General features: G+C 33.6%; 1 protein-coding gene across 1 annotated transcript; it reads right to left on the minus strand.

The window, feature by feature from the left end:
• Positions 1 to 4140: 4140 nt before the first annotated feature.
• LOC122587238 (3beta-hydroxysteroid-dehydrogenase/decarboxylase-like) lies at positions 4141 to 12613 on the minus strand. The gene is made up of 13 exons (XM_043759347.1): positions 12467 to 12613; positions 12050 to 12318; positions 11689 to 11778; positions 11479 to 11612; positions 11166 to 11336; positions 10582 to 10707; positions 9482 to 9561; positions 8562 to 8760; positions 7658 to 7763; positions 7122 to 7296; positions 6429 to 6585; positions 6244 to 6310; positions 4141 to 4442 (listed from the first exon to the last, which is right to left on the minus strand). Exons 2-13 carry the CDS (start codon positions 12282 to 12284, stop codon positions 4288 to 4290), a joined length of 1695 nt encoding a protein of 564 aa, XP_043615282.1. The 5' UTR covers positions 12285 to 12318; positions 12467 to 12613; the 3' UTR covers positions 4141 to 4287.
• Positions 12614 to 24463: the final 11850 nt, after the last annotated feature.

Below are 24463 nucleotides of genomic sequence, written 5' to 3' on the forward strand. Positions count from 1 at the left end.
ACCAACTCGTTGTTAAAAAAAAAATTATATAAAATGTTTGATTGAAAAACTTACACCAGTGGGGGAACAAGTTGAATTCTTATATGCTCGACATCGGCTATCTATTATTGAGCATGGTGTTTAAGCTTGAGCTCTAATCTACAGTAATTGATATTTGACATAAAACACGTGTTAAAGAAACTTGATTCCAACCGACTAAAGCTCAAAATGGGATACGCCCCATATATATTGTCCGCCTTCCAAAGATTTTAATGTTTTTTTTTATTACGAGATTGGTATTCACGTGATGCGGCGGTATAACGGCGGTGATGGGTGATGGGTGGTGGTGGCGTGCAGCAGTAGTGTCGGTGGTGAAGGTGGCGGCAGTGGTGACAATGTAATGGCGACAACGATGGTGGTGGCGTGTGGCGGTGATTGATGATGGTGGCGAGTAATTTAGGTTATTGGTATAATGTAATTTTGATGAAATGTTAAATGTTGAAAAGTTGAAAATGAAATTTGCTTTATAATATTGTAGAGATATAGAACGGTTTTATATTTAACACAATTGGATACCTATCGACACACCATGTATGAGCCATATGATACCGGTACGATACCTCCATGGCTCCATCTTAATCCCCACATGATCTGGGCACCCCGAAGGATCGAACCCGCGTATTTAAATTTCACATATGGGGGTCTATACTTCATTGCTAACTGATACCTTAAAGGAATTATTTTTTGTGTCAAGCGGAGATCGAAGTATCAAACTTGAGACCTTAAAGGTCATCAGGTGATTTCCTTCGCCACTAAACTAACTCCTTGTTGCTAAAAAAAATAATAAAATAAAATAAAAATAATAATCGTATGATCAAATTTATAATCAATGCACAACGATCACTTTCTCACATATTATTCAAGGATAAAAATTAAGATAATTCCCCAACATGCATAATTGATACAGCTATGTCTAAAATCGTATGATCAAATTTCTTAGTACATAGCTAGCTTATTAAAGATGAGTGAAAAAGGACATACTGTACCTCAGATAGATCAAAATTCTTAAGTTTATCAAACCAATCTACCAAGGGTATCCAGCTTTTCTTACATTGATTTCAGCCCGGAAATGGAAGGCGTCTTCTCACCAAAAATTTTCATAGATTTTCGTTTGTTTTGTGCATCTTTTATAACCTAGTAGTTTAACGCATCATACATGCATTGTACTACATACAGTACTTGTTTACTTGGTCGCCAATGTGTAGTACATGCAGTCTGACGGCTAGTTTTTGGTTTTGTTGAGGCCCACGATTATAACCCGTCATCATAATTTTTTAATCCTTGGTTGTTTAATGAAAGGATAATGATAAATGTAACATTCGTGACTTTTGACCTTATTTGACTTGTATTAAAACGTTGATGATTTTCATGAATTAATATGAATTTTGAGCATTTTATCGAGTTTTAATGTGACTTTAAGTTTAAATTTGGTTACGGGTTCGTTTTAGCGTTTAAATGGTTAACGTTTAGCTATGTGTCAAAATTAGCGGAGCGGGGCCTCAAATATGAGACCCCTTGGCCGTCCCTCACCACACACACACTCCCACTCACTCTCTTATTTCTCCCTCACCCAAAAATCTTATCTTCTCCCTCTCACACACATCCTCTCATATAACTTTCTTCTTCTTCTTCTCTATCTATATCTAGAATCTCAGTAAATCCTTCATAAGTTCTCCATAATTTTGTGTTTTTAAGGTTCAACTAACTAAATCTTGTAACCTAACTAATAATAATCTTCAATATCTAAGAATTTCCAAGCTTAGAAAGTGTTCTTCCATTTTTGTGCCCTAAATCCAAATTTGCAAGTCTTGGGTTGTTTTGGTAAGTTAAATCTCTCCCAAATTCATCATTTTATATTTGTAATTATGTTTTTGATCATATATAAGAGTTCTTGGGTCAAATTTTGGGTCAAAGCTCAAATGGGTCAAAAACTAGGGTTTTGGTTGTGTAATAGAGTCAAGATCGAAATTGAGACTTGTTGGGATGAAGTGGAACGAAATTATGAGATGGGTTATGTTAATTATGTTCAAAATTAGTTACTTACACTTGAAAACGGGTCTTGAAGTTCCTTGGGTCGAATTTGAAGTCATTAGGGTTTCCTAGGGTTACAAAATGGGTAAAAATGATTTTTAAGCTAAGTTGTGATGTTTGATTTAAGTATTTGGAGTGGGATATGTTTATTCACAATAGATATGTCAAACATTACTTAAATTATGTCTTGGAATCCTTTAAATCATAATCTAGGTCGATTTAGGGTTTGACAAGTGTGAAATGGGTCAAAATGGTTTCCTGGGCAAGAATTGTTACTATGAGTCAATTTGGGTAATGGGTCACCTTCATTCATGCTAAATTACATTTATTTGTATCCAATTTGAGTCAAGAAGCTAATCAAGTCGAATTTGAGGTCAAAAAGATGTTTGGGTCGAAATTAGGTGTGTTTGGTTACAAGGTTACAGCTAGTCGAAATGTGTGCAGACCTGTTTTGAAAACGTCGTAACTCTTTCATTAGAGATCTTCAAGAGTCAAACCTTACATTTCTAAAAAGGTCTTTGAGCCCTCTACTTTTGTTAAGAATTAAGTTTTGTCTCAATTGGTCGTCTTGTGTACCAAAAGTAGTCTACAAACTGAAAGTAGTCTACACAAACTAAAAATAGTCTACAAGTATGAAAGTAGTCTATGAATGAGTCGAGTAGTCTACAAAGGAATCGTTTGAGCTTGTTGATCATCCATTGGTTTCTTGTTTGAGTCTCTTGAGTCGCTAATGATTAGAAGTCATAGTTACTACAAAGTGAGACTCTTAATTTGTATTTGTATATCGTAGGTTGTATATATGGGTCGTGGACGTTTATATTTGGTGTGTAATTTCGAAAGTTTAGTTATATTTAATTTGGGGTGGAAAATGTACTCGTTTGTTAAATGTTTGTCGGTTGATACGATTGATTATGATATGGAACGAGGCGTTAGTTATCTAAATGTTTACTTGTGGTATGTGTTAATGGACGTATATGTGTGATGAAGGTCGTTGTTGTATACTACATAAGACGTTATGTTAATTTTATATATATATATATATATATATGGACGTGGACGGTGGATTGACGAATCCACACCCGGTATGATCATTGCCACATTATAACAATATTTTTGTTAAAAATGTATATTTATATATTATGCAAGTCATGAACGGTGGATTGACGGATCCACACCCGGCATGATCATAACCGTGGATTACGGGTTGTTTAGCCCGCATATGGACGATTATTGGAAGGTAATATGTATATGTATGGACGATTATTGAACGTTGACGTTGACTTGTGATGATTTGTGATAACATGAAACCTTTTAGGGTTTCCTTGGACATGATTAGGCATTCTAATCCTCGTATATTGTTAACGGTTGTTATCCCGACACACTTGATTTTGTTACAAAAACCTACAAACTCACCAACTTTATGTTGACACGTTTTAGTACACTTTTCAGGTGAACAGGTTAATGGAAGACGTATTGGATGAATTGTTGAGTGTTTTGCATGCTAGGATGGACTTGGTCTATATTGTGGATCCGTAATTCATAATTCCCGTTGATGGGTTATGCTTAGGATCATTTACCATCTTTTGAACTATTGTTTTGTAAATGTTTAATGGGTATGCTCCCTATGCATTTTTCTTGAATGATTTATATGGGTTGTCCAATCCTTTTATGCATTTAGTTGGCTCTACTTAATTTTCATGTCGTGCTGTGTTTTTCTTGTGATATCCTATTATTCCGCCTTGTTGGGGCGTTACAATAAACTTCTCTTGTGTAAATTACATCTGTTTCCTTCAATGAGAACATACTCAAAGTTTATTAACCTGTCAATAAAGAGAGTATGTTTAAGGGAAATTGGACAAAAATGATGTTATCTAGATATAACATCTGGAATCATTTATCAAATGGTTGATCTTCATTAATAGAGTTGTTTTTCTTCAATCTTGAAAACAAAATCGAACGTATTTAAACATATCATTTATCTATTACAAAAACAAAGATAAAAAAAAAAGTAAAAAAAAATGCATTACTAAAACATAAAAAAAAAAAAAAAAAAAAAAAAAAAAAAAAAAGTAACTTAAAGTTCAGTATGGAATTTAGTCCCTGTTTCAGCTTGTGTCTTGTATGGAAAACAAGAAATCATCAGACCAATACAACTAACAATAGTAAATATAAAAAGACTAAAACATTGGCTCATCGTTTGTGCCTGGAGAAGATCTACTAATCATGTTTGTCAACTGGCTTGAAAGGATTCAATAATCTCAAGAAGTCGGGATCTGAGAAGCGTTTTATTGGGAAAACTGTTTGAAGAATCCTGTCCACTTCATCTTCATATTTATCGTAGATGTAAAACACAATGAAGTTAAAGGGAAGTACTGCAACGAGAAAACATTAAAACAATTATTCAGAAGGGTAAAATCAACTTTTGAATCCAAATCTGCATTGAAACATGGTATAGAAAATCAACTATGTAGCCAGCATTCATGTGGTTCACATATGGGGATATGGTTCAGATCAAAGTGTTTGACTATTTGCCTAAATCACTCTAAACAACCTCAAAATAGAATATGCCGATATGGATAAGTAACCAATTACGAAGGGTTACAATTCCTGTATAACCTGATAGAGTTATAGTGGGAAAGCTTGTTTGTTGATAGATAATATTACCTTGTTGACAAATTAATAATCTATACTTAACAAAGAACATTAGCACATGAGAGATGTTGATCGTTGAAGATAACAAGGTTATATTATGACCCAACAATAATCATATTGAAACACAAACAATGGACAAGAAATTTTAAACCCACCAAGAAAAATTTGCAGATAAAGTCATAAAACGAACAAGTACTACTAGAAAGATGTTACCAAAGGTCTCTTAATTGAGTTGACTATAATTTAAACTTTTCCCTAAAGGGTAATCTAGGTAAACTTAAGAAACCAGCTGCTACGTATACGGGGTTGAATGGGACCAACTGACTAATTGTTTTAAACAATGTTGGACAAAAAAAATTAAGCCACCAAGAAAAACTTGCAGATAATACGCGAAACAAGTACTACCCGAAAGATATTATCAAAGGTCTCCTGATTGAGTTGACTATAACTTAAACTTTTCCCTAAAGGGTAATATAGGTAAACTTAAAAAACCAGCTGCTAAGTATACGGGGTTGAATGGGACCAATGTGTGAAACACGGAGGAAGTCATCAAAGTGTATTTAATATGCAAAACACCTCTTAATATGCAAAACACCTCCATCATCTTTTTAGAAACTAGATTACCATCGTATTTAGGGTGAAGTATACCCGCCTTTAGTCCAAACTTAGAACACTTATACTGCATATCCAACTTCCAAATACTGCTATTATATGGATCCAGAGGTAATTTAGGTTACGTGGTACTTTTTAATCATCTTTGATACATGAAGTATTGATTAATCAAAGAAAATAAAATACCAAAAAGTGTTTGGGGGTTTGGAAAATATCACAGGTTCCATCCCACCAGAGTCAAGAAGAAACTTAAGGTGAACTACTCGTATTTGGTTGCAACCATCTAAGTGGACCACTAGGTGAGCTTGATTTACCTTTCACGTGATGGACCCAGAGCAATGGATACGCTGGTTAGGGTTGCAAAAATATCAAAGTTTTGATAAAACTAACCTATTTTACTCAAACTGCATTTGATCCACTACCTACATGGCCAAACCCATCCATTTTGCCAGCTTCTATGAATATTTGCATAAAAAATACATATAATAACCAAGGGAATTTTCAACTTACTATGTTGGTCCTACATCGGGAGGAAACAAAAATATAGATAAAGTTTGATAATCAAGTGAGTATTGTTTATCAAGGTTATACCTAATTGCAATAGTTACTAACAGGCAAAAAACATAAACCTGGAATAAAGACTTTATTAAGAATACAAAACATAGCAATTCCAACCAGGAGGTGATATATACAATAATGTTTCACAGCAATTCCAACCGGTAAGTGATATATACCTAGTTACGTTTAGCAGCCATACACAACAGGAACAAGTAGCATACTGCACAACGTATATTTGTGTGAAAGCTACAATTGTTCTGTACAGCTAAACATTGTTGTGTACATATCATCCCCTTACGACAAGTCATAAGATAGAAAACATACACATAAGGGAGGGAAAATCATACAAACCTTTAACAAAAAAGTTTGACAGGGACATTGACCCAATCCAGCTTACAATGAAGAGAGATAATGCGATCTGTTTATGAAAACGAAATTCAGACATTTATCACCAGAATGTCAAGAAAGAACTATGGAACCATGATTGCAAAACCATGCAATGAGTCAGACTAAAATGATATACTCGATGAAAGTACCTTGAAAAATAGCATCCAATCTTTCCCACTGGAAATAGATTTCAAATCATCTACTGCACAATTCCACACTGAAGCCACGGATAATGCAGCTCTGCGTGTCATTTCTTCTGAACACTGAAACTTTGAATCCGGAATTTTCTCAAATGTATATCCCATTCTGCACCATTAAAAACTATAGTAAGCTTCTAACAATTACAATTATCGTGCACTTACTTTATTCAGTATCTCAAACTAGAGTATAGTCACTGTAGTATTTGGTTTCTGCTTTAAGTGACCACAACAGAAACAGCTAGAAAAAAACCATCAAAATTCTAAAATTACTAATACAAAAATTTAACACAACTGGTTTTCACACACCAGAATGGCCAAAAATTACCATCTCTTCAACTGTAATATTATTAGTTTTAACAGGTTACCAAATCATACCATCATAATCATAGAAACTGGAAATTAGATAACTTAAATCAAAATTTATAGAACTTCGATAGTTTTTTCTGAAAGAAAAAAAAAACTTGGCTACGAGAACCAGAAATTGGACAAAACTTGGCAAACCTTTCCCACCGACTACACAAATATTATTACTCTAATAATGAACTTAAACCTCAAAGATCAATTACATATAACAAATGAAGTTAAAATCCTCCTTAAGTAAGCTTTGGCATGTCAAAAATACTAATTGGCTGTAATACTTACAAGTGATTGGGTAATTTTCCATGAACGAATAGAAAAATTGATGCCCATATAAGGACCTTGGAAATTGCAGTTATCATGGTACTTCCATGTGATACAAAACTGGCATAAAATACAATGAAAGCAAGCATGGCAGTGAATGTAAGCCTTTTCTCTCTCCAAAGAAGTATGTCCGCAACTGCAAAATATTGAATTATGAAGTTGAGTACGTGAAATTCATATATGAGCATCAACTTGAAATCCTCTCAAGTTAAATCCTTCAAAGTTGGTCATGTTGAGCCAATCAGAAAATAATAAAGGGTCCACAACAACCTAAGTTGAGGGGTCCAAAATTAGCTCTCCCACAACTTGACCAACTTAAGAGACTTAAACTTGGATGATCTTAATTCATGAGCATCATTAAATTATGTTACAGCATTATCTCACAATAATCCTTCACATACAGTGAAAATGAAAATATTTCTTATTCAAAAAGAACTAAAGCAAATTGAAATTTGAAATTAAATTAAATTAAAAATTAAACATCCACACTACCATACCCAATCCATTTCCAAGATATACAGCAGCTTTAGAAGGACCTTCCTTTCGTGGCAGAAGCTCGGCTCTAAGATCCGAGTATGATTCGATAGTCCTTTTAAGACCTTCCTGCATTGACCAAATTCTTATTCTCACGGTTTTGTGCATGAAAATAAACAGCTGTAGATATTAATATACGACCATTTTCAAACTTTGGTATACTCATAAGCAAATCAACATAACAAAAGAATTAGTTCTATTAAAAAATTCGTATAAATTTGAACTGATATTGGAAGTTAATAGACAAGCTTCTATTATATATTCTGCTAATGAGCTAGTTTATCTATGAGGTAATTATCACTTGGCAATTACGGTCCATTTATTAATGAACAGATTGATTTGGGTTGTACTATATCTCAAATGGGTCATATTAATATCGGCTATAAAGAAATGGGTCAGATTGGTTGACAATTGTAACTTACATGCTCACAGAAGCTAAATTGCTTTATTCCATTACCATTGTAAAACAAATGCTTTTTGTAAACAGACGAAGGCAGCTTTAACTATTTATAAAAATAAGGAACAAAAAAAACAGCGCTTCAACCCAGCCTGTTTCCACCTAAACCCACCCATCTTGCCACCTCTACCTTTTAACATATAATTCCCTACCAGCCAATGCAACACAGAAATGCCTAAAAACAAAAAACAAAAAAGGCATACAAATTTACACAGCATACTACAGTAAGAACACTATACACATCAAGTAATCCAAAAAATAAAAAGATCGTCATAACCACTGATTCAAATATATTATGGATATAAAAACATTATCATTTATCAATAACATATTTATTATTAAAAAAAAAAATCATTAGGTAGGCATATCAATTCCAACTTTAACTCTTTAAGAATAGAGCATCAACGAACCTGAAGGGGCACAATAGGTAAATAGCCTAGACGGTCATTTGCTTTTGCAGAATTAAAGGTTCTGGTGCAAGTCAGAAGTCTGATTCTTGAAGGTGTCAACTGTGGTACCTTCATACCGTATGGAGCTAAGATGGTATATATACGCTCCACCACTCGTGCAATAGGCATCATGACAGAGGCAGGAATCTTGATTCTTGGCCTGCAAACTACATAAAATCAGAAATAAAGATAAAGTGCTGCTAATCATTGTTTTGAAAACCGGGCCAGACGGCCGGTTGGACCGTAAACCGGGGCTAAGACTGGTTTTTTCCAGGCAGTCCGGTTCACCTGGAAGAAAATATGTTAAAATTAAATAAAAAGGGAAAATAGTATGAGAATTAGACCTCCCCTTAAAGGGGAAGGTCCTCTACCACTACAACCAAGGGAAAGTGTTTGCTTAAATCATTATTATATATATAATAAATTAGAAACTGGATTTATTAAAAGAAAAACAAATTAAAACGAGCAAGTCCAATGTTTCGATCTCACGACCACAGTTTGCAAAGGCCACACGCTTTTCCAGCCAACCAAATCATTGTTTCGTTAATATTAATATAACTGGAATATATATATACATATATATATATATATACACAAATATATACATGCCTTAATATTTTGTATATAATATATAACTTAAAATTAAGGCCGGGTTTTCCGGTCTGGTCTGACCAGTTGGACCATGAACCGCCCACTAGCCCGGTTCAAAATCCGGTCCAGTTCTGAAAACATTGCTGCTAATGTGATTTCGTTCCCAGGAGCAAGCTATAGATGAATTATAATTGAAAAACTGGAGTAATTTATTAAAATTAAACGAGTGAACAATGATATCTTTACTGCAACATACACAACTTTCAGAAAAACTAAAAGAAAAATAATACCTTTCATAGCCAAGGCCAACAAGAATAAGTGACATGAACTCCCAAAACTTGATCGGCTCCATATTGGTAATAAAGTAAGCCTGGAAAAACAAATTGAAATAGTGAATATTTCAAATAGAAAATAACTATCACGACTCTAAAATTCTCCTCAATAAAAACTTTTACATATATTATAGGTAGAAATCACGTTGTATATGCCTGTAAAAGAACGGGGACAAAACTAATATGACAAATTTTCACAATCTCCGGGCGTCAATGGATATAGAATAATAGAAATATAGCATACAACACAAGTACACAACAATCAAATAACTTTATTTGCATGATTTGGTATGTGTTTGGACATGAAATCCAGACATTTCATTATAAATGTTTTAAGTGTTTGACTGTTGGTAACTTGCTTTTATTCCAGTCTAAATTCTGGCATTTGATGGCCAACTGGAAATAACTTGAGCATTTGATGCAGATGTTTGAAGGGGGTTCCTATCTAAATATTAGCCTGATTTATGCAAATCATTTAGATAAAGATTAGCATTCAACTTTCATTCTTCAAGTTGGGTGTATCATGGTGATCAACACTAACAAGAAATAAGGAATAATAAGTGTACAGTACTACAGTTTGTGAGAATCACACTAGTTATTGTTAATTTGTTATAAACTACCTGACCTAGTGATTGACATCCTGAACTCTTTAAAAGGAGTTTTGGGTTCAAACCCTGCTAGGTACAAATCTTGGGAGTGACCACGGAAAGATTCGGAAGTGGCCAGGGGATATCCCGATTGGGTTGCGTGTATCTATGTGAAAAGACTCGCCCTCCCCGGGTAATTTGAATAGGGAAAACCTCATCCATTTACCTGTTTACACTAATTATTGCTACAAATATGTAGATATAATGCAATCATACAAAGATTAATCAAAGGGCCTTATGCCTAGTGGAATTGGGTATGACCCATCTACTGAGACATGGTGAATTCGGATTTCATTAGACAGCTGATGTACTTAGTAGTGCAAGTCTCTTTGCGTATGATTAAAAAGGAACCGATAGACAAGAATACATCGAAAATAAGAAACTACTAGATAAGGGCATATTTAAAATTACCTCGCCTGCAGCTCTCTTTGCCGCAGACCCATCTGATGCTAGAGCTCTTTCAGCACACACATGAGCATGTGCAACATTTTCAACATATGTGAAATCATACATATTTGTGCCATCCCCAATAATGAACTGCAATCAAAGATTCAAAAGCAAATTGTCCATTATAATCAAGTCTAAAAGGAAAGCTAAAATGAAATAGAAAGCACCATTTTATATGACTTCTATATAAAATCAGAAGAAAAAAAAACGATTTCGATTCAGAATACAGTTCTCAGTTTGATTCAGTCTGGTCCAGTTGACACCCAAACCAAACCGGCTTTTCCTAGCTTTTTATTTTTTAATCTTAAAATAGATACTGGAATTATCAAACTATCATTTTGCATTCATTGTACGGTCTTGTTTCAGACCGAACACATTCTAAACCAAACCAGCACTAAACTAAGACTGGAAAATCATGCATCAAAAAAGTCATGAAAATCATTTATTGCACGGACAGGCGAATGATGCTTAAAATTAGCATCCAGTTCTCTGACTAGCTATATAAACCTGTCTGATTTCACAAGAGCAAATAAAAAAAAATTCCTTGCCTTTGATTTTCCTGCCCTTGCTGCAGCAACTAAAGATGGAACGAGCAACTTATCACCAGGACCAAAAATGCTGCTAGGTCGGATGCAGCATGTTAAGAGTCCATTGACGCCATTAGCCTTGATAACTAGAGCCTCTCCTTCAGCCTTTGTTTCAGAATATGAATCATTGTGCTGAAACATTGGAATACATATTATTGCATATCTACACATACTCAATAGATCACTACAGAAGTTTGAGTCTCCTGAAGAATGGGGATACTTGAAATACATAAATCTGTACTAAAACTGTATTAAACTCCAACGGACACAATACCTTAGAAGGATATGGCAATGATTCTTCTCCATTATATATTCCATGTACCCCATCAAAAACCACACTGGGAGAACTAGTATAGATAAGCCTCTTCACATTATGTGTAGTGCAAGCATCAATTACATTCTTGGTCCCTGTAGGTTCAAATATTGGAATTCAGACTGCTACCTCAGATATTAGCTGAATAATGCTCGTTATTATTCATTTTACCTTGCACATTAACTGAATAATGCAGTTTATAGTTATTAATGGATGAATCTGGTGCAGCCATATGAAAAACAACTTCGGCCCCTTCACAGGCTGCAAATGGAAAAGCACAGAAAATACAACATTATTTTAAAAGCAATGACATAAATCTTAGATACGTCAACTCAAACAGTCACATTATCGTATACTATCTTAGATACACGTCAAAACATTCAAATTAAAAAGAGTTGTCACGTTCCGATATACTACATAAATACGTTGATCATTCTCTAAGCTCATCATTAATTCCCAAAGCCACAAACTTTAGCACAAAACAACATAACTTGTAGCATTAAAATTAATCAAAAACATGAATATAAGTAACCTTTATTAACTTGAGATATGTCACGAAGATCCATAGACACGTATTGAGCACGACCCAAGCGTAAAGCTTGCCCGAGGTTTCCTTTTTCTTCATGAGGTTCAAGATTAATATCAGGTCCCAAATCAGCAATCCGGACCGAATATATTTCGTAACGGATGAGCATATCGACTAAATGACGTGCGGCGAATCCTCGTCCCCCGGTCACAACACACCATCTTTCTTGTGGCGTACCCATCTTTCTAATCTAACTCTATTATTTACTTTCTCCCCTGTAAATCAAAAACATACTACTATTGTTACTAGCTTCAAATTAGGCGATCTGATTCAGTTAATAAAACAAAAAATAAGTCCGTGAATTTTTCTTTTTTCTCTTCCGATCCCCATGTGACAAAAATATGTGTGTGATTAAAAAGAAACCTGGATGAGATTTTGTAGAAGAATCAGATCTTGTTGTTCCCTCAGCAATTGTCCATTGAGTTGAGATTTTGTTTCTCTGAGATTTTGTAAAATATATAAAAATGTTATTAAAAAAAACAACGATTCCCTTCCTTCTATCAAACGACGATGTGTTTTGAGTTTTGACTGTATATTTTTCTGATCACCTTATTGGGCCATTACTCATTTTACTCAAGCCCATATGGATATTTTATGTTGGGTTTCTGTGGCATCAAAAAGCCATCAATGTTTCAAAGACATGGGCAAAACCGGTTCTTTTCAGAATCCGTTCCAAGGAGCCGGAATCAATTTTGTTCAACGCCATGAAAAATTGTTTCTGCTTAACTTTTGACCAGTTTTTTTTGGTTTTTTTTTCCAAGAACCGAAATCAAACCGATTTGCTACCGTAAGGAACCAATTTTTCAGATCAAACCGGCGGTTCTTCAAAAACCGGAATCGATTCTCAAAAATCAATTTTTTTCAGTTCGATTTTGGTTTTTCTCAATTGGTTTTTTTCTCAACTTAGTTTGACTTAAAAACTAATTAATAAAACATTTAGTGACAAATAATCTTATTTTCATCACAATAAATATAATTGCGAATCATGTCTTTCACATATAATTTAAAGGTAGCCAGAAGAATGTTTGCAATCGCACACGGACAAAGAAAAAACAGTAAGACTGTTACAATGCTTGGCATATATTTGAGTAGAAAAACAAAGTACGTCATATATGGGTAAACTGAACATCGTATCAAAGTATGCAATATCCTTTTTAATACATATATCAATGTACACTCTTTGAATTTACACTATTATCTATACTTACTATATTATATATAGTTAATAACATTTTTAACTTTTAACATTCAACAATTTATCAAACTACATTATATAAATAACTTACACTACTCATCGCCACTACCACCACTAATTGCAGCCACCACCACCAATCATCGCTGTCAACACCGGCGCTACCGCTGCCACCACCAATCGTCACCGCCACTACCATCGCACACCGCCACCTCCACCGCCTCAACTACCACCATACGCCACCACCACACATCATCGTCTGCCGTTTCGTACGGATACTATTCTATTTTATTAAAATCAAAAAAATTATATTCTCTCCGTCCCAATTTAAAAGTCCAAATTTGACTTGCTGAGTTTTTCTTCTCTAATTTTGACCATAAGTATTTTTATTTGTATAACATAATACCTAATGAAAGTTATATGAATGAAAAATATATCCAAAGCTCAATCTATTCATATATTTTACATCAATCATTGTATAACACACACAAAACAATTTACGGTCAAAGTTGCGAAAGAAATACTTCAAAAGTCAAAATAGGGCATTTAAATTGGGACGGAGAGAGTAATTATCTAGACTTAATTGCATAAAACGTCCCTATAGTTTACACAAAATTACAATTTATATCCTTTCAAGTTTTTTTCGAGTTTTCATCCCTGTGGTTTTCAAAAATAGTGGTTTACATCCTTTTCACTAACGACATCACTCTCTGCCCATTAAATCTCATCAAATGCCATGCATGCAAGGGTTGTTTCGTGTTTTCGCTTTGAGTTAATTGCATAAAACGTCCCTATGGTTTACACAAAATTGCGTCCCTTTCAAGTTTTCATCCCTATGGTTTTTCAAAAGTTGTGGTTCACATCCCTCTCATTATTAGTTTCCTCAAACTCATTTGAATGTACATTGGCCCCATTTACATATATTAAACCCCCAAAACTCTTCCACCCAAAAAGCCATTTCGTCTTCAACATCTAATCGCCCAATCTCATACCCGATTCAAGAACCAATCGATGATCTAGTTAATCCTAAAGGTATATGTTAAAATTTATAAAGTACTAAAGGTATATGTTGAGGAGATGGAAAAGAATATAGAACATGGGAACATTTCAAAGCAATTAACTTGTGAAAACCTTTTTTTTTTAACAGCAGTGGTGATTGGACTCAGCGGCATACCTCTTCATTTTTCGGTAGAGATCGACCACGTCACCAACACAGTCAATCCAAGGGCATGACTGGCGGTAGAAGTCTCACTACCGTTATGGAAGAAACCAGCTAAATGTTAGAGAAAACCCTCATGCCCCACCTCATTGGCAATGACTTCCCAATATGCCTTTCAAAGGTTTCGAACCCGTAACCAACATTTGGCTGAAAGACATAAGGGGCATTAAATGTCCAGTTGGGCTAAATCTCAAAGACAACTTGTAAAAAAGCTTAAAATGATTGGGATAATTTATTTGATGATTCATTCTTCACTGAATTGCTTCAAAATGATTTTGGTGCTAATGTGTAAACTGTTAATGATGGTGGGGAGGATAATGGGGCCGATGTGCATTCAACTAAGTTTGAGGAAGCTTCTAATTATGTTAGGGAGGGTAATGGGGCCAATGTACATTCAAATGAGTTTTAGGAAGTTGCTAATGAGATGGATGTAAACCACTATTTTGAAAAATCATAAGGATGAAAAACTCCAAAAAAAACTTGAAAGGGATGTAACCGCAATTTTGTATAAACCGTAGAGATGTTTTATGCAATTAACTCAAGTGAAAAGACAAAACAGCAATCGCATGCATGGCACATGATGAGATTTAACGGGGAGAGAGTAATGTCGTTAGTGAAAATGATGTAAACCACAACTTTTGAAAAGCACAGGGTTGAAAAACTCCAAAAAAACTTGAGAGAGATGTAAACCGCAATTCTATGTAAACCACAAGGACGTTTTATGCAATTAACTCAATTATCTATTTTAATCGTTCATTTTCTTCACATTTAATATTTCTTACCAAGTCACTTCTAATCATGATCACTTTTTCACTTTTAGATTTCACCTAGGCCTTTAAAAAGGTTTACCTTCCTTTTTTATTTATTTCACCCTTTTAATGTACCTACTATTCATGGTTTTAGACTATATTTAATCATTCACCATTTGCATCTTAATTTTTTTTTGTCAAATCAACATCATTTTTATCTATACCTTTTTTTTTCCACGTTAACCTTTCATCTTCAAATTTAATTTAATACCCCATTATATCTTCAATTAATATAGATAGAGCCCCCCTCAAGTTGTTTAAAAGGTTAAGTTAAAAGTATTTTGCCTCCAAGATAGAAAAACATCTTAAAATCTTGAATCTTGATTATATTCTAAAGATCAAAACTTTCAAATTAGAGAATTAAAGGGATCCTCATCGAATCCAAATAGAAACACCTAACATATACAAACAAAAAATAACTAGACCCATGTAACCATATATATTCTCCATTCACCAAGGGTGAATAGCCTCACCATACCCCTTTTAATCTTAGGCTTGTGTGATTGTAAGCAGGCTTGTGTCAAAGTAATTAGATAATGGATACGGTAAAATCAACCAAATATGGACCAACATTCTCAATTGACAACACATAAAACACTCTTTTTTATTTGTGAAGATCAATCCATAATATAATGCTTTACAAGCTACAAATAACATATTTTAATCCGCTACGTATAATAAAGAATCCACATAAATTAAGCAACCGCAACAACACATTTACAAACATTAAAAAAAAATAAAATAGATCGACTTTGTAAGCGTATGTACGCGTACATGCATTTCAAACAAAATAAAAGATGATCAACCAGCTTCATGTACGTTCTTGACAACATCAATTGATTTCACCACAAGACGCTAATTAATTAATTTGTCTTGCCACCGCCACCGCTGGTGATCATACTAGTAGCAACATCGAGAACATCTGCGTTTGTTTTGCCTCCACCACCGCTGGTAATTTCCTGAGTAGCAATGATAACTTCACCATCGGGAGCAGTGCTAATCTCTACGGGTGTCGCCTCTTTGGTCTTGCTACAACATCCTTTAAATGCATCCTGCATTTATATATATATATATGCTCGTCAATTAAGTCAATGTTGTTCAATTCAATTTGTATCTTAATTATTGATATTACAAGACTACTATCACATATATATATAGATAGAAATTAATTTTAGTTTGGGTGTACATGTGATGAGAGAAGAGATAATTACGTACAACGATAGAAGTCCAAACTTGTTTAAAACGGTTGAGCAGAGCAGCCATTTAATTAATTACTCGTAATTGCTTGATGACCTTGGAAGCTAGCGCTACTCTCGATCGATCAGCTAGCTAGTAGGAAGATATATTTTAGATATAGAAAGAATGAAGCGCTAATGATGGGTACACTTGAAGTACTCGTAGGTTGCTAGTTTTTAAACTAGTGGCCCATTGTTATTATATCAACGTTTGGTGGCATTTTTCAACCACATATCATTTTGTAAACAAAACTATATTACTTGGTAATGCTCATGACTCATGACTTCTTTTTCTTTTATATATATATATAGAGTCCTGTAGGTAAATAACGTATCTATATACACATATATGTTTATATGAAATTAAAAAAAAAAAAGACTATATATATAAATATATGCGAGCGGGCATGTATGTATATATCCTGTGAGCACTACCGATCGAGCAGTACACCTACCTATGTAACTTATGAAGATGTGCAAATAAATACATGCTGCTTTTGCATTTATTTCCAGCTATCTTGATTTCATTTTACTTTTTTTTTTTAACGGCAATTTGCTCTTAATATATCGACTTTTAACTTTATTGACAACTCGTACTTTCTTGTTAACAGCCAATATCTATATCCTTGTAACTTTCTTATGACTATCCTAGTTTAAAAACTAGTGGCCCATTTGAGCGACATTTATTCTTTTAATTTTATGTTCAATAGCTTTACCTTTTAAATTTACCTACGCTACCCGGTCGTCGCCGCCGCCGTCGCCATTACCGTTGACGCATTGTACGGATCCTATCTAATATATAATATATAAATAGTTAAAATGTCAAATACTTGTAATAACAATACATACATATATATAGACATTTTATATTGCACTTAACTTTAAATATACTACTAATTACATGAATACGTTTTATCATATACTTTGCATATACTTAGCCATATAAAAAAAATATTATGGCTTTAATTATTATCTATTAGCTTGAAGAATAGTGATCCAATTTCTTCATCAATCAAATAAATTATAAGTTGTATGTAACTTATGGGTTTATATGATTAGATGATTGATGTTTCTTGTAGGCCATTATAAAAAAAAACCTTTATGTTTACTTGTAGGTTTTGGTAATTTCGGACTCTAAATCACTTCGCTATCCAATGGCATTAGTTTAATTAAATTGCGGTATTGGTTAATCTTGTTATCTATATATATAATCTTTATCTTTTGTGCTTAATAAAGATTATTAAAAAACCAACTCTTCGTAGAAGAGTAGAAGAGTTGGCCATCAGCTGCCATTTTCTAGGAACAATCTCGGTTTAAATTTTGCTAGAGACATAATTGAATTTAAGTGGTTGAATTACCTTGACACTATCCATGTTGGGGGTTATGTGAGTACCAATTCAATACATGAGATCAAACGGTTCCTATCAATCTACCGTAATAAAAATTATTAAAAAGTAGAATAAAAAAGAGATGCGACATTAACTTTTTACCTCTACCTACCTATTATATTATCTATTACCTATATAACCTACCTTTCTATTTCTATACTAATTATAAAGATTATACCCTGACCTAAATTCAAAATCACACTTTTTAGATATGTAGTTTTAGTAAAGTATCTTTAATGATTAGATTACAATATCAATTGTTTATTTTTAAAATATTTATACTTACTCATTTACATCAATTACTTTACATCAATGTCACATACTATTTGATGCCGCCGTCATCAACAAGTGTCGCGATCACCACCAGTCGACGCCACCATGAGACTGCCATTCTCGCTGTCACCGTCACATTTTACATTAATAATCATATCACCCCTGTCGCCATCATCGCCTCAGTTATCATCTGTCACTGCCACCACCACCATCACACCGTCACTGCTATCACCATTTTGTCACATTGCATAGACATACGTCTACCGTTAATAAAATTATGTTAGATTTCATCTTTTGTTAACGACACGAGTCACTTGATTATTTATTATCCTTATTACTGTTCTACCTTTTCTTTTCTAAATAATTGTTGGTTTTGACCAGTTGTATAGAAAATTATAATCTAAAATTTGATCTATATTCATGTAAATGCGTTGAATTTGTTTCACCTTGATGTATCATCAATAAATTGGCAACAATCTGATATGGTTTACTTGACTAAAATAGTTTCACAATAACGATGTAAAAAAAGTACATGAAGGATGATATATAACTATGATTATGATTATATTTTATGATACAATCATCAGAGATGAACAACCATGGTGACACAAACAAACTTATGCTATGAAATTTATTTAATCTTAATAATGTATTTAAAAGTAAATTACTGGGACTATTTGATTGAAAAGTACTTCAAATTGTCACAAATATCTTTATTGGGATACAAACAAAAAAATTATGTATTGTGGGTAATAAAATCGGCTAAAACTTCTATTGTGGGACTATACCGGCTAAGGCATGATGTGGAGCAAGGCATACCTTGCATGGCAAGCATGTGCACACATTTATATAAAATATCCTTATATATATGATATAACATTTGCAGACAATTTTTTTACGAATTGCTTGAACAAATTAGGGGAATCTAAATAGTCAGCCCATACAGATACATACTCGTTTGTAGTTTTTGTTTAGATTAATGAAAAAATACAAAACAATTATGGAATAATCACAGCTTTCCTAATGTTAGACAAAACATGGTAGTATGATATCGATTAAACACTTGCAAATTCTATTTCTTCTCCTCCTTTCTATCCCTTTTCTATTTCCGGCCACCCTCATCGTCTTACCACCGCCACCTCGTCGGAAAACGGGGTACACCTCAAAACACTACAAAAACAACCTCCATCATCATCCGAGCAGCAATGGGCAACCATACAACCAATCCCCGACGACACCTCTACCGCTACCTGATGAGCATCCATATTGTGATAAAAACCTCTATCGAAAGGCTTCATTTCTATGTCTAAATGAGTTAATATTCCAGAACTATTGGTACTTAATGGAACCGTATGTTTATGCAGGTTCACAGAAGATGCGAGAGAGGGTAAATGACATCAAGTAACTCAAGAAGGAAGCCTATGAAGTTACAAGGCACAAGGAGGTGATTCAGGTGTCAACCGAAGAAATACCAGATGAAACATCAACTCCCAGCGCCGCTAGCAAGCCACGAGCACTGCTCCCAATCAACCAGCGCCGCTGGCCATATCAAGCCCAGTCCCAGCGCCGCTGGCAAGCCCAACCAGCGCTGCTGGGTGGCCCAAATCAGCAGCCGACTTAAATCACTATTTAAGCTGAACTAACCCTCAAAACCCTAAGAGAGAGCCGATTCAGCAGCCCTAGCCGCCCACTATCAACCCTAGTTCATTGTTGCAGTTTCCTAGAAGGTTTTGGAGCTTCTAACTCCTTCCGATCTTCATCCGCGGTCTAGATCTACTCTTTATTTTACTTTCAGTTTGGTAAACAATGTCTTTCATCTTTTCAGACTTTGTTATTCCTTTAATAATGTCTGGCTAGTAGGCTGAATACTTGTTTTGATCAATGTGATCATGTAGACGTTTATTGTTTTACTTTATTTGCTAGAATCTGTTGGAGTGTGTTTTACTGTTTATCGTAGATCCATGTTTTCCTAGTTCTTCACATTATTATCGGTTCTATATCCGAATATACTAGTTTAATTCTGATGGTTGTCTATGATCATACACTAGGACTAATATGCTAGGATGGAAAATACTAGTCGGTCTATAACTAGATGTAAAAGGTGATTCGCTTGTAACCGAGGGATCCAGAACCATAATAATTAGGATGAATAGAACATGATGTTTAACAATGTCAGACGCGATCCTTTGACTTGGAAATGAGCATTGTGGTCACCGGAGAGAATTACTATCTGGCCATGGCTTAAAAGCCAGGTAACTTAAAGATGAACTAGTAACACAAATTTTAGGTCATTAATGCTTAAACAAGGAATCTAACGAGAATTTGTTTATAGGTTAGTGTGAGTCTAAAGACAACACTAGTAATTAGGCAAAGTGAATCTAACGCGAATCTGAGCCGTGATTAAGTTTTCAACAGTCTAGCAAGTAGGCAGAATAATATTTGGTCGTACCATGAGATCGAAGATGCCAAACAAGTATTTTAATTTAATTACTGTTATTTTTTTTTTCAAACTATTTTTAGACAGAGCCTCTCACTGAATAAGCGGTTGCGGTTTTTATTTACTTTTATTGCATTAGTATAATAGGAAATCGTGACAATCTCACAACCGCTAGATTTACACGTATTATTAAATTAGGTAGTGCAAGCGTCCCTGCGAACGATCCTGTAGCTTATTACTAGACTATACTACACTGACTGGCTTCTTTGCTCGTAAGTGTGTGTGTTTTAAGATAGTTACTTGTACAACATTTATAAATTTAAAAGCAGAAATAAAAAACACCATCATTACCCCCATGTCGTGATGTTGCAGCCGCACCACCTGAAGGTCACCACCATGTGGCCACAGCCCCCCGACTCTTGGTTATTTTCGGTTTCTAGCAAAACCCACAAACAATCAAATCTCATGAGCGGATTCCAATCCAATTTTTAGATCTATTTTGGTTTATTATCGTATGGATATCTTTCATCTTTGTTAGTTTATCAATGGTGTGTTTATCTGTATATAGCTTGCAACTTCGCCAAACCAACCGGCCACCACCACCACCAATTTTTTTGGGGTGAAAGGGATTACCTTGTTAGATTGGCCTCCAACACTACTAAATGTATTTGGATTTTGATCAATCGGACTTTATGTGCTTCTGTATTTTATGTGATAAACTGTGTATGCATATATGAACTTTTTTTTGGAAAGGCATGAAGAAAGATACATAAAATAGATGTAAGCAAGTATGATAAATGCAAGGATATATTGGTAGATGCAAGATAGATACGTATGAATGTATGAGATTATAAGGATATATTGGTAAATGCAAGATAGATACGTATGAATGTATGAGATATAATCTGACAAATGACAATATGTAGTAACATATTACAATGACATGTAAATCTTATTTTGTATTATATAAATGTAATATTAATGACATGTAATATCCACATAGACAAAGAAAAAATGAAAAACAATATTAAAAATAAAGTTAACTGGCTACCTGATCGCGGACCCACAAAAGACATTTTAGTCGGTTTTGTTTCCCACAATAGAGAACTTTGTTTGGACCCCAGTAAAGGTATTCGGAACAAGTTGAAGTACTTTCCAATCAATTAGCCCAAATTACTAATATGTTACATGTAATTTGGCCGAAATTACTGCTTTATACCTACAAGATCGAAATGACGTCAATGATACCTATGGTTTACAAATTCGTTATCAAATTTGTAAACCATGGACATCATTGGCGTAATTTCGATTTTGCAGTTAAAACCGGTTATTTCAACCAAACCATAGGTACTAATATGCTCTAACATTTAACTTTGTAATAACACATATATTTCTAGAAAATCATTATTTTGATAGTGAGGTTTTAGCTTCATCACTTTTAAAAGATAAAATATCTAAATAAATGTTTTTATTATTATTTTTATGATTGATTACAAAACATGGACATGAAAAAGTTGTAATATATTAATTGAAAACCCCAAAGGAAAAGAAATATGAAAAAAACAAATAACTGATTTGTAGTTGAAAATCCAAACGAAATGTGATATATAAAACAAAGATATGAAAATAAATCCGATGCGATGCGTTACATTAATTATGAATAGACCCTTTACCAAGTAAAAGCATTCGAAATACGAATTGGAAATGGAGCGAGGAGTCAGTGCGTGGATATAAAAATTGCTTTTGAAAAATCTAAGATTCAAGACGACAAAGATGAGTATATGACTTTGACTAATTGTGAACAAATAGATGGTTGATTTTTGTATTTTTTGGTCACATTACACAGTAATCAAACGTTTGTCGCATTGTTGTTATATACGTGTACTTTGCTCCGTTGTGTTTATTTATTTAAAGTGAAACGAGCATGGTACCGGCGTAATGCAACGGCGATAGTGCGGTAGTGAACACGACAGTCTAGTATTGTCGGTGACAGTATTATTTCTGGTAGTGGCAATGTCAAGTCTCAAATGGTGTAGGTTGATGTAAAGGTGATAGTGAAATATTTAAAAAGATAAGGGCTTAAAGTGTTCATTATTATAATAAATGTCAACGACAATTCTGGTAATTTAAAAAAGGAAATTATTAAAAATAAAAAGGGCCTTTTTGCTTTATAAAGGAGTAGAGATAGAGTTATAGATGTACACCTACAAATAATTTAATATTTATATATTGCGATACATATATTTGTATATAACGTAACTCCCACTATAATGATATTTTATTATTTGATAGATAAAATGATCATATGACATAGATTTTTTAATAATGTACATCATGTCAGTCATCTAGTGCCTACAAAATGAAGAAAATGCATGTAAAAAAGTTACGTTTCACTCAATATTTATTTATTAAACTGTTAATATCCCGTGATGTTGTTAAATTTTGTCTGCTTGTATACGCTAACTCTGGTCGAATAAAATTTGTTAAATATAATCATGGGATCGAACTGTTTGTAATTATTTAGCCTAATCTCTTCAGGACCATTCTTTAATTTCCAGTTTTTTTCTTTTTGGACTTATCCTAACAGTAACAAAAATTGATTATTTATTACATTCTTTTTCCTTTCTTTTTACGATTTTTTTCTAGTTGGAAACATCGTAAGGTCAGTATATAGTATATTATTGTGAAATTGTTGATTTGTGTTGTAGTTTGTTTTGTAAAATTGTGACTTGTGAGTTGTTTTGTTACTCGAATTATTGACTTGTGAGTTTCTTGTAAAACTGTTCAATTTTTCCTAACTGAACATGGCAATTGTGATTATATTATTGTGTAAACGAGCTGACTTTGTTTAGTTTCAAAGAGCTTGAGCTAGGCTCGTTTTAAGTTGTATGCTCAAGTTTAGACTCAGCTTGGGGGTAATTTTAAGGTATGGTATCCACTCTATCTAAAGTAATTTTATTTCTACTTTTGTATATCATTATCAGTTTTACACAAATTCATTATGATTCTACATAAGTTAACTATTTTTAATAATATTAGTTATAATTAAAAAATATATATAATTAAATCTACAAAGTAACTTATTTAAATTTACTTTATTTGTGCTAAATTAGTTTGTTAAGCTTGTTTTGAACTCGAATAAATTAATTAGATTTACAATTAAAATAATCATTTATATCTTTGTAAATTCTACAAAATGAAATTATAACAATATGAAATAACAACGAAAATTGTACAAATATCATATTTAACGATTTATATATATTATGCTAAAAAGAATTAACAAATTTCTCCTAGCATTAGGGACATTTTCTTCTTGCATACTAATCCTCACATTGCACCCTCCACAAGATCTTTCCATCAAGCTCGTCATATACACATAATGTTGGATCTTCGATAGATATTGCGCAACAACTCCATCATATCTAAGAATGACCTCTCACTCAGATTTGTTATGAAAGAACTCAAGGCTACAATTTTCCTTTGGATCTTCTCAAAACTCACAATTGATTTGTCAAAATTGTGTAATTTTAATTTCTAGATCGTATTTTTTTTTTTAAATTGTATTCTCTTAGCTACGCTAATTTTAAATTATGATTGAATGTTAAAAGAAATACAAATTCCACTTTAGTAGAAAGAATAGTTGATTATAAATATGTTAATAATCGATTATAAATATGTAAATATTACTCTAACAATTAATGGTGCATATATCTATGGAAGTATGGAACTATGGAAGTGTTCATATAAGTCGTTATCTCATCCGTGAATTATGTCTAATAAGTGATAGGAGCCCACTGGTCCAAC

Source organism: Erigeron canadensis, chromosome 2 (assembly GCF_010389155.1).
Source record: "Erigeron canadensis isolate Cc75 chromosome 2, C_canadensis_v1, whole genome shotgun sequence".
NCBI classification, from domain to species: domain Eukaryota; kingdom Viridiplantae; phylum Streptophyta; class Magnoliopsida; order Asterales; family Asteraceae; genus Erigeron; species Erigeron canadensis.